General features: G+C 26.6%; 1 protein-coding gene across 2 annotated transcripts in view; it reads left to right on the top strand.

The window, feature by feature from the left end:
• Nucleotides 1–11,962, top strand: part of LOC100201451 (disheveled-associated activator of morphogenesis 2) — a 105,707-nt gene extending 93,745 nt beyond the window's left edge. For both annotated transcript variants that reach the window (XM_065805203.1, XM_065805202.1), the window contains exons 26-29: nt 550–684; nt 9,037–9,132; nt 11,360–11,425; nt 11,576–11,962. In XM_065805203.1, coding sequence (XP_065661275.1) covers nt 550–684; nt 9,037–9,132; nt 11,360–11,425; nt 11,576–11,782 — 504 coding nt within the window. In that variant the 3' untranslated portion in view covers nt 11,783–11,962. The remainder of the gene's footprint in view (nt 1–549; nt 685–9,036; nt 9,133–11,359; nt 11,426–11,575) is intronic.
• The last annotated feature ends 750 nt before the right edge of the window (nt 11,963–12,712 follow it).

The raw sequence follows: 12,712 nt of genomic DNA, 5'->3' as shown, positions 1-12,712 counted from the left end.
ACATTCAAGCTTAGGTTTGCAAACCACTTTAAATCCTTTAATGCAACCAGGTACAGAAATAATACGGAACTTTCCAAATAAGCCTGGAAATATAAGAATGCAGGTAACATGCCTATAATAAAGTGGAACATAATTAAAAGATGCCAATTTTACAACCCATTCACAAAAAAGCGAAACCTTTGTATTTATGAAAATTATTTTATTATGATTTTTAATAGTGAATCACTACTGAACAAAAAAAGTGAATTGGTTTCAGCATGCAGGCATAGGAAAACTTTTTTACTATTTCACTTTGGTTCTGGTGATTAGCAAATATCGGATCACATGTATATAATGTCATATGCCATTGCAATGCTAAACTTGTATTTTTTAATAATGGTTTTTATTTTATATTTTTGAATAATATGGCTGATGATTGCAGAAAGACATGAAACTTGATAATTTATTATAAAGTTGTTTTTTTTTCATTTCAATTTTTTAAAATGTATATATTACTTCCTTTCTTTTTCTTTTTCTTTTTCTTTTTTTTTCAAATAATTTTTCTTTTAGGAATTAGAATTCCAGATTAACAATAAGATCAAAGATGAAAATGACAACTTCATTTCAGTGATAACAAGTTTTTTAAAGTTTTGTAACTTCTCATTAAAAGAGGTAGAAGTGATGTATAGTGAAATGGATGCCAAGGTTTCTTTTTTATTAAATTATTTATTTGTGTGTAACTTAATTGATTTTAATATTTCCTCTTCGTTTTGTCATAAACCCATAAACTTTTTTTTTTTTAATTCAAAAAATGATAGTTGTTATTCGGTGTAGTTTAGGCAATTTTTAAATTATTCAAATTCTTTTGTTTGGAATTAGCATGATTTTATCAGCGTATTATGTCCAAACAAGAACTTTAAAGGATATAATTTTTTGCTTTGGGTTTTTATAGTGTTTAAAGAAACTTTTCTCTTTTTTACATAATTTTCAAAATTATTTTATTACTTCTAATAGTGAACCTAAAGAACACCATTTTTGATTCTTTAGATTAATTTTGCTAAACAGCATTAACCTGATTTTAGTTAAAATCTTTTTAAAAAGTCCTTTTACCCACTATACATCTTAGATCTAATCTGTTCTGGCACATATCGATTAAATATAGTTGTCAAAATACAACATTTCTATTAATTTTCACCAAAAATTTAAGAATTCCGACCAAGAAAGAGCTTACCACACACACAAACACACACAGACACATATGGGTTTTATCTGAGGGTTTTATCTGGGTTGTATCGACTCATGTATTTTAGCACAGAAAACAGTTGTTCAAAACTTACTTTGAAAGATTTGCCATGGAATAACTACTCAGCCTGTAATTTACAAAAGTTGCCTACTCGAAATACTTAAAAACATTCAATAGGTTATTTTTAAAATATTGTTTTGGTTGGAAGAGTTTACCTAAATCTTTCCTTTTAACCATGATTATGAAAAGTTTATTTTTGATAATTTTACCATGACGATTCTCATAAGTTTACAATTTTACAATTCTTCAAATTTGTCTTTAAATTAAGCATGTTGATTTAATGTTAAAAGTGTTATCAAACATCAATATAAGAACATTATTTGTTTCTTTGATTATGAGCAAAAAAATATTTTCACATGCATGTTTAATGTAGCGTTTTATGCTGTGATGATTTATAACAATTTGGAATTCAGCTGATGCCAAATACAAATTATGCATCAATAATTTGAATCATTTCTCATATTAATTCATTGATATCAAAAACTAGCTTTTTTAGTTTAATTAATTGAATTTCATCATCATTTCGATTCCTTGAAGTTTAATTAGCTTCTAATACAATTTGGTCTGTTTTGTGTTTTAGAATAAGATGATCTTTGAGATTACTTGCCTTTGTTAAGTTTTTTGAACATTTTATATTTTCCACCTTCTTTATTAATTTCAAATAGAGTTTTAACTTGTTCTTTTAATAAATTATTCTCCATTTTTGACATAAAGTAAAAAAATGACAAAGAAATAAATAGTTCAACATATATTTCACTCAAAACATTTTATGCGATTTTGTTGAATTCATTTTTTGCAATCATTTTGCATGTAATTTTAGTGTAATTATGAATTATTTTAGTTCAATTATGAATTATTTTAGTGCAATTATGAATTATTTTAGTACAATTATGAATTATTTTTTATTAAATAATAGTAATAGTTATTAATTAATAATAATTTTAAAAAACCATTTAAAAATTACTATTAACTATGAGTTATTACCTTTTATTCTTCTTAATATGAATATTTTTTGCAGAATTAAAAAAATATAATCATTCTTTTCAAAATTAATATACAATAAAAAGATTGTTCATGTGTAATTATTATATTAAGAATAATATGTTAAAAGTATTAAATTAAAAAACAGATGTGAACAGATTTCTAAAGGGACTAAAGTATATTTTTCTTACAGTTGCTCATTTAAAAAAATACTTTTTATTAAAAGTAAACAAAATACGTTTAACTGCACTGTTAATAAGAATTTCTTGTAACAACATAATGTTTAAATGGAGACTTTATGTCTGAAGTAACTTGCTTTATGATCTTTATTTTCTGTTTAACTGAAGAAGTAACAAAGGCAAAATATTTAAAGTAACTAAATAGAGACACAATGTCTGAAGTTGCTAGTTTTTTATGATCTTTATTTATTGTTTAGCTGAAAAATTATTACAATATTTTTGTAGGTGAAGTTCATATTTTAAAGGTTATATTGTGCTTAGAAGACATGGCGTACAAATTTCATTGTTTTTTAAAACATAATAGAAATTATTAAAAATAATAATTTGATATGTTTATGACCTAAAAATATATTTTTTAAATTTAAAAAATATATTTTTTAAATTCAAAAAATATATTTTTTGACTTATATTAAATTTAAAATACTTATTTTGACTAATATTAAATCTTTTTGCCTTCACAAAAGTGGAGGCAAGAATATTTACATTTTTATAAACTTCATTTAAACATCGCTGTGCTCTGTGATAAGACCAATAAAACAAAATTGATAACAAAAAAAAATATATATATAAAAGTAACTTAACTTTAAATAACAAAGTCCTGAAAATAATGCAATCACTTTTATCTTCAGGATCCCTTTTTTTTTCATAGAATTCTTTGAGATTCAGTTTTCATTATGGAAACCTTTGAGCTTCGACTTTTAACTAAATAAAGGGGCTGTTTAAATAATACGTGATTTCTTGACCTTTTAGGCCTCTCCCCTTCCCCATGTGTTATTTTGTGGTATTTTTATCAACCCTCTTCCCCATTTTGTATTTGAAGTGATTTGACTTTTTTTGGTTTTATTTTAGGTGTTATTAGTCCTAACAGTTTTATCACAGAAAATGAAACACACACACAACAAAAGACATGATAAAATAAAAAGCAAATAAAAAGCAATTGCAATATTTGCATATATGCAAATAAAAAGTTCACACCTTTTTACAGGAGCTTCAATACTGGCATATGATACATATGAAAAAGTTTGTTTTTTATAAATAATTTACAATAAAAGTTTTATGGAACATAATTGATTGGAAAAAAGCAACTAATTTGTTAACATATTTTCATTTTATTAACCAAATTAATCTAAAATGCACTATTAAATTGCTAGTTTGATTTTATTTTAAGAATATAAGCATATAATGTGTCCAAAATAAAATTATGTCAAAATATGTCTTTATGTCAGCAGAAAAAAAATTCATACATAAAATTATCACAAAATATGTTGACAGAAAACATGTCTCACATATTTTATATTGGCAGAAAATAATTCAGGCAAATTTATATCAAAATATGTCATTAGGAAATAAAAGGCATAAAATATATCAAAAGATGATATGTCTGGAAATGTGTTGACAGATCTACTATAATTATGATTGGTTGAAATTTGAACGATTTTAAATTGAGTTTTCTCAAACACAACTTAACCAATTGTAATGATTTTCTTTTTATAATGATTTTATTTAATTACATAATTACATAATTAATTTTTATTTCAACAAAAATAAATATAACCTTACCTTTGCAACATGCAAGTAATTCAATTTTTTGTAAAGTACCCTCCATTATCTCCACAGATTTACTTTGTGCCACTTTTTTGTAGCATTAATCCTTAAACCTCGGAAATTTTTAACACTATTTTCACATTTGCCTTTTTTCCTTAATATTCCCTTCAAAATTAGCCCAGTAAGATTCGATAACTCGCTGCTCAGGACAGTTTGGTGGATTAGCATCCTTTGGAACAAAATTGACTCTTTTTTTTTTATACCACTGATTTACTTTTTTGGAATAGTGGATCGATGCCAGATCTGGCCAAATTAAGGTTGATTATTTGTGCTTTTTAATTAGAGAAAGAAGTTGTTTATATTTGCTTTTTCATTAGAAGAAGAAGTCGTTTTTTCAAGCATTCTCTCACATATAGATCTGGTGTCAAAGATTGATTTGTTATGAAAGGAGAGGTTTTAAAACCTCAACTGCAAATTGCCTGCCATACAAGGAACTCAAAAGTGATTTTCTTACTCAAATGTACTTAAATTTGTCAGAAGCTTTATAATGTTTCGACTGATAATAATATTGATTACCTGTAGCATCAAGTGATCTTTTTTACAGTAAGTTTCATCGTCTTCAAAAATGCATAAATTTTTTTTTGTAATTATTTTAAGTAAATTTTTAGCTTATTCAATTGTCTTGATTTCTCCATCAACCTTTTTGGTAATTTTTTCTTGTAATGTTCTTTCAGATTTTCTTTTTTGAATACTCTTTGAATGAAAGCTTTATTGCATTGAAACTTCGTAGCTAAATCTTGTTATGACTGAGTTGAATTTTGAGGAATTGAGTCGACTATTGACTTTGCCTTCTTTTTTAGAAATAATCTGATTTTTCACCACTTCCTGATTTTATTTACAGTTTTATTTTCCTTATAACATTTCATAATAGTTCCAACAGTTGATTTTGGAACTTGCAAAAACTAATGAGTAAACAAAACTACACTCACACACAAGAACACTAATTATGTTAGCATCACTATAAAAAAAATCATAACAATTGATTAAGTGGTTTTTGAGAAAACTCAATTTAAAATTGTCCAAATTTCAACTGATCATGGTAATAGACATATGTTGTAACAACACTGGTTTTGATTTATGGCAATGTGCCAATTCTTATGCCTATGAGCAAATGCAGTTCTTATTTTAACTAATTCAGCCCTAAGCAATGCTTTTTGTACTTTTGTACTGACATGCCACCATGTCAGTACAAAAGTACTGACATGGTGTACACAGTACAAAACAAAAAGCAATACTTTTTGTTTTTTACTGATATACCACCATGTGGCATGTCAATACAAAAAGTATTTTTTAGCCTAACTTGCATTATTTTAACAGACACTTTTCCAAGTAATGATGGGTGCTTTTTTTTTTCAGTTCTGTGGCAAGAACACTATACATTATTCCTAAAAATGAAACAATGAATTCTAAACGCTATATAAGGTGTTTGAAACAAAAACTTCGGGACTCTTTTGAAATTCATCAATCAACTTTCTTTATGCAAGATGGTGCATGTTGCCTCACATCAAAATAATTAATGGCATGGTTCTTGAGCAAAGGATTTATTGTGTTAGAGTGGCCCTGCAACAGCCCAGATCTCAACCCAATAGAAGTCATTTGGAAGGAAATAAAATCAAAGACTCATCAAACATGCTTCAGTTCTATTCTAGAACTGATGGCAAAAAAGAAAAAAGGGTGGATTCAGCAATCTCTGCAGTACTTTCAAAAACTCTATGAAAGCATGCCAAAATGTATTAATACTTATGAACAGATGACTAAATATCAAATAAATTTTAAAAATTAGTATTTTTGTTACCCTTTTGATTTTGATTTTTGAGAAATGAAAAGGAAAATGTCTGTGCAAATTTCTGTTCAAGCATACATACATACATACATACATACATACATACATACATACATACATACATACATACATACATACATACATACATACATACATACATACATACATACAATACAAAAGTATTATTTAAAGTTATTATTTAAGTAAAATTTATCAGATAATTTCATATGCTTAAGAAACAATAACAAAAATTACATGCTGTATAAAAAAAAAATTTTTTGTGAATATTGTTATCTTCCATTTTATACACAGACCAGTGGCAAATGAGTTCAAAATCTTTATCTAAATATTTGTAACTAGATTTCTTTTTGTCATCTTAGCTGAACTTACTTTTTTTTACTTATAATATGGTAAATTATAAACACAATGTTTATAATTAGATTAAAACATTGTGTACCAAGCCAGTGATATAGTGACTTGATAAGCAATGTTTTTTGAAAAACACTATTGGTTTAAAGGAAACATAATTTTATTATTCAATCACAATTTTCTAGTAGTTTTGTAGGGGTGTTGTTGTTGGTTATTAGAGTTTATGATTGTTTTGTTAAATGATTCACAATATTTCAATCATAATGCTAACTAATTCCAAAAAGAGACTTTTAACTTAAAATTATATTTTATGAGTTATTTTGCCCATTATTATATTTAATAAATTCAGTTCCAACTGAATTTAATAAATATAATAATGTAAGTTTAGGAGCACTTTTTAGGAGCCAGTGAACAGAAAACCTAAAAGCTACAAGTTATATGAATCAGAAAAACATGAGAATTTTTGGTAGGCGGAACATAAGGTGATAGCTCAAAAGATGTAAAGTAGATGAATCAGTAAGAGAGTATTGTCATTCATGAAGTATCAAAATTATTGTGATAAAGATTACTATAAAATAACCGAATTTTATCTGTCCTCATGCTGAATGTATCCACATGTTGAATATATCCTCATGCTGAATGTATCCTCATGCTGAGGATACATTCAAGATCGGCTGTCTAAGTGATCAAAAAGTAGACCTTTTTGATAAGACTGAAACATACGGTTGTATTGTTAGCAAATAAAGTCACTTTCGAGGTTGTAAGGAAGATAATTGATGAATATGAGATATTGAACCAAGGTTAAAACCCAGATTATACCCCAGAAATAGTGTTTTCCATCAAAAAAGACTTTAATACTTCAATAAATAGAAAAAATTCAATTATTTAAAAACTTACCATATTAAGAAAACATTATTCAGCCATACTCAGATACACCATATTAAGAAAACATTCAACAACAAATATTAGTTATGTCTATGTCAGTAGCAAATTATATGCCTGCAAATTTAATTGGAAATAAAATATATGATTTCCAATTGTCATCACTTTGACACGCATTATATAAAAAGTTAGCAAAATTAAAAATGCTAGTTTCTTGAATTCTTTGAATTTTTAAAAACATTGAAGAAAAACAAAAAATTTAGTATTCAAATTTAGTAGTGTTAGTATTCATGATCAAATATATGTTAGAAAAATGATACTTTACCATGGTGAAACATTGTTTGATAAATCTATAGATGATCCATCATTATTGGCTAAAACTGTGTTGGGAATTATGATAGTATGTCTCAAAGGTTTCTGTATAAAATGATTTCAATTTCAAAATTAATTTTAATTTTTTTATTTGAACAAATAAACTCCAGCATAAAACTTATAATATCATCTTCTGGTGATTTAAAAGTTGTTATCTGTGATAATAATCATTTAAACCAAACATTTTTTTAAATCATATCATATTATATCAGAAAAACCTTGGAAACAGAAGATAGGATGTATTTACTGTTTGACTTAGTTCGTCTTTTGAAAAACATTAGGAATTTACAGCTTACAGAAAAAACTGGGAAAATAGTGTATAATGATAATGGTATTAAAAGAACAGCTAAGTGAGAACGCCTTAAATACTTACTTCATTTCGAATCAGAAAAGTTAGTCAAATTTTCAAATTTCAATAAAGTTGCAACAGCTCCCAACCCAATGGAAAGACAAAATGTATCTACTTGCCTTAAAGTTTTTTCAGATAAGATATATCATGTCTTGTTGACCCATTCACAAATAATTTCAAACTCTAAGGATACTGCAATATTTATAAACAAATCACCATACTTGTTATGGCACTGTCAAGCTATGTTAACATTTATTAGCAACTAGTCATGATTACGTTCTTCTTGGTATGTTTATAAGTGACCATTTAGAAGAAGAATTTGTTAAATTGAGACAAGGTTCTGGGAATGCCTACTTTATAAATGTTCAACAAACTATAGAAAAATTGCATATAAAACACACATCACTGTTGTTATCTTTAAATACCAACATATTTTTTTGATTTTAGCTCAGGTCATGAGTGTGCTTCTTGCACATATGTTTTATGCGAAGCAGGTAGTGAATTATTTGACAATTTAGAAAAACTAGAGTCATCAATTTCTGATACTACCAAAATGTCTTTGATTTATATTGCTGTTTATGTATGTAGAAATGAATATAATGAAAACAATTTGTTCAATCAAACATTACTTCTTTATGAAAAGTTTGGTGACTACCTAGTCTATAGATTGTGGCGGTCTTAAAATTTCACCAGACAATGTATGTCAATGGGTTGTTGTTTTTTTTGCTTCATCTTATTTCATTCAATAAAAGATAAAGCTTGTCATAAGTCCTTGAGTGACATCATTTTGCTAGTTTCTTAATGTTTTTGAAATTAATCAGAAGGATTGGAACACACTAATATATTTTTAAACAATTTTTATGCACTAATTACACTAAGATTTAATAAAGAACATAAATTTATCAGTTCATAAATTTATTTAGAAAAGAATGATTTGTATTTTTTGTTGTTAAAATATATGCTAATATTTTCTTTGTTTTAATTTTTCTAATATTTATAAATAAACTCATTAATAGTCATATTTTGACTCCAACAAATTTTATAGCAGAGTTGCTAATAATCTGGAAAAATAATAGACCCCCAGTCACGGCTTATGTTTGCGCTATGAATAGGCCTTCAGTATAGATTGTTTTGTTAAACTTACTTTATTATTTTAATTAATATTTTATTTTAGCTTAACATGACAATAGCTCATTTTGGCGAAGATGCAAAATCTCTAAGTAGTGATGAATTTTTCAATATATTTTACAGCTTCTTGGTATCTTTTGAGGTAGTTTATATATATATATATATATATATATATATATATATATATATATATATATATATATATATATATATATTATTATTATATATATATTAATATATATATATATATATATATATATATTATTATTATTATTATTATTATTATTATTATACATAATGTATGCACAAACATATAAAAATATAAAGATATTAATTAAATTATGAAGTATTACATGAGCTATGTATGTAAATGGTTTTTTAGTTAGCTTAGAGATGTATTAAATAAAAAAAATATTTTTTAGAGATTAGTTGGGTTTGTAGCGTGCTTTGTAAATTTTTAATAAAAATTTATTTTCATGATGGCATAATTGGATATAATTTTTGTTCATTTATTCAAAAGTTCTTCAGGTTTTAGATACAATATAATTGTAAATTTTTTCAAAATTTCAAAATAGACCATGTGAAACTAGGGGTATTGTTAAATTTGGTTTTCAAATCCCAAGCAAAATAGGGTAATGGACTTTTTGTATTTTTTTTTTGTTATTGAAAGTTAATTTGTGGTTATTATATCTGGATTTCTACTTACCCTCTATTAATCCAATATAAACTTGATGGACTGATCTTTAGTTGCAATGATGCCTTTATAAATAATGTTTGTGGATCAACACTTTCCATTCATGTGCATTGTTTTAACAATTGCATTTTACTTCATTATTTTTGTTTTTGTTGTTGCTATATATATATATATATATATATATATATATATATATATATATATATATATATTTTTATATATATATATATATATATATTTATATATATATATATATAATTGTGGGTATATATGTATACAAAAATAATACAAATACACACAAATATATATATATATATATGTATATATATATATATATATATATATATATATATATATATGTATGTATGTATGTATGTATGTATGTATGTATGTATGTATGTATGTATATATATATGTGTGTGTGTACGTGTGTGTGTACATATATATATTTTTCTATTTTTAAACGGTTTGATATCAAAAACTCAACATGGTTTTGTTTTTCCACAAACTTCAAAGTTATGGAATCAAAGATGAGCTTTATGCGTTATCAAAGCATGGCTCTCAGGAAGGCGGCAGAGAGTTGTAATCAGTGAACACACCTTAAATTGGAAAAATGTTACCAGCGGCATACCACAGTGTACAGTTTTAAGACCATTACTGTTTGTTCTGTACATCAAAAATCTTCTTGACAAATTTAAACATTAGAGCAAGCTCTACGCTAATGATAGCGAAATCATTGACATCATAAAATCGGATAGGGGCTCTGACCTACTTCAAGCAGATATAAACAAAGCTATCGAATGGTCATAGCGATGGCTGATGATAATCATGTCGAGAAGTGTTAAGTGATACATATAGACTGAGAAAAAAAATATCAACATGAGAATATTTCATGCCATGACAAAACAACCTGCCAGTTGCACTTACAGTTACTCATTTAGTAAGAGATCTGCAAGTTCTAATTTCGGAAGACCTTAAACTCGAAGCTCAAGTTACGGCAGCTGTTGCAAAAGCAAACCAATCCTTATAGAGGCTAAAAAAACTTTTCATAGTTGTAGTTTACTACTGTGGAAAGAGCTTTATACCACGGTATGTTTAACCTCACCTTGAGTACGCCATCCAGACATGGTCACCTTACCAACAGGGATCCATAGACGTCCTAGAGAAAGTCTAAAACCGTGCTACCAAAACAGTTTCTCCTATTAAACATAAAACCCCTGAGCAGAAAAGAGCTATATTAGGCGAGTACTGGACTGCATGCAGAGAGAGAAATTCTTTACAAATTGTGTTGTTTCAATGGAATACCCTGCCGCAACAGCAATTGACGCAACTTTGGTTAACATGTTTAAAAATCGTCGGGATGAATATTGTTTAAAATTAATCATCATGTATAATTAAAATAAATCATCAAAAGAAAAAAAAATGATTAAAAAATGATGCACTCATAAAGCAAAATTGTTAGATAATATTTATGGATACAAGTTAATAAGAAAGCGTCAGCAAAAAAAAGATTAGGCCCAAAGAGTTAGGTATAAACAGCGTTTGAAAATGATTATAAATCGACTTTTAAGTTGGTTCATAAATTGTAGAAAATATTTTCTACAATTTATGAATCAACTTAAAAGATATTTTCTACAATTTATAAATCAACTTAAAAAATATTTCTACAATTTAGGAGGTAAAAAGTGAAAATATTATTTTCAAAAAAGAGAAAAATGATTCAAGAAAAGCCAATGTCGAGGTAATTTTTAAATTGTTATGGTAATAAAAAATATTAGCAATAACCGCACAAAAATTATTTATAGAAATAGTTAAAAACTGACTACAGTTAAACCTAAAGATTTCTATTTTTATAAAATTTCTTAAATGACTAATATTTTTTAACTACTAGGAAAAAGGAAATCGGAGAACATCATCAAGTAAATTACTTTTGTTTAAAAATTCAAATGATCGCAGGTCATTATCTGAGCGAAGTCCTGGCGAGTTTGATGATTTGATATCTGCTTTGCGTACTGGCGATGTGTTTGGTGACGATATAAGTGTATTTAATAAACACCGTAAAAGAAAACAAAAACTTGCTCACACAAACGGCAAATAGCTCTTTGTGAAATAAACAAAACTTTTCTGGTCAAATAAACCTGTAACAGTTTTTTGTTTTCCCACGTTTTTTATGTGAAATACTTACGTGATTGTATTCACTTGAAAAACTTTTATTTTTGTTAAACTTTAGTTATTTTATAAACTAATATAATACATAATAAGTTTATTTTTAGTACAATCATAATTATTTTTGTTCTTGAAATTAATTATTTTTATAAATTTTAAAATAATGCTCATATTGTTTAATTAGCAGATTATTTGTGTGCGAAAAACATAAAATGAACACAAATACAATGTACTTTGTACATATATACTATACATGTATATACACTGCGTGTACATAAAAGTTTTTATGTACACTGCGTGTACATGTATATACACTGCACATAAAAGTTGTTTATAATGACTTTAGTTTTTTAAATGTAAAATTTCTAATACTATATAAATATATATGTTTATTTTGATAGTCATCTTCAGTGATGCAATTGTGCCTACACGACAAAAAAATTTGATACGCGCCACATGTAATAGCCACCAGCGGTGATTCTACGAATAAAATATAGAGGGGGTTGAATCTTTAAAAAAAAAAAAGGTCCTCAAAACTAAAATTTATCCGACTTATTTGTGTCAAATACCCGGCTAGCCAATTTCGTAAAAAAACCCGACTATAACTTCAAAATCACCTTCTTTGGGGAGGGGTGGAACACCACCCACCCCCCGTAAAATCGCCTCTGATAGCCACATTCGATTTATGGGATGGTACAGATGTGGACTATGTATCGTATTTATAATACTTTAATGATAAAAGTGTTATAACCATATGTGGCTACCACATAAGTGGTATAAATACCATATTCACACATGGTCCATATTTACGCCATCCTATATATCGAATGTGGCTATCATTTAATGACACATGTGGCCCCAA

This window comes from Hydra vulgaris, chromosome 09 (genome assembly GCF_038396675.1).
Source record: "Hydra vulgaris chromosome 09, alternate assembly HydraT2T_AEP".
Classification (NCBI taxonomy): domain Eukaryota; kingdom Metazoa; phylum Cnidaria; class Hydrozoa; order Anthoathecata; family Hydridae; genus Hydra; species Hydra vulgaris.
This window is presented reverse-complemented; position numbering and strand designations above follow the sequence as displayed.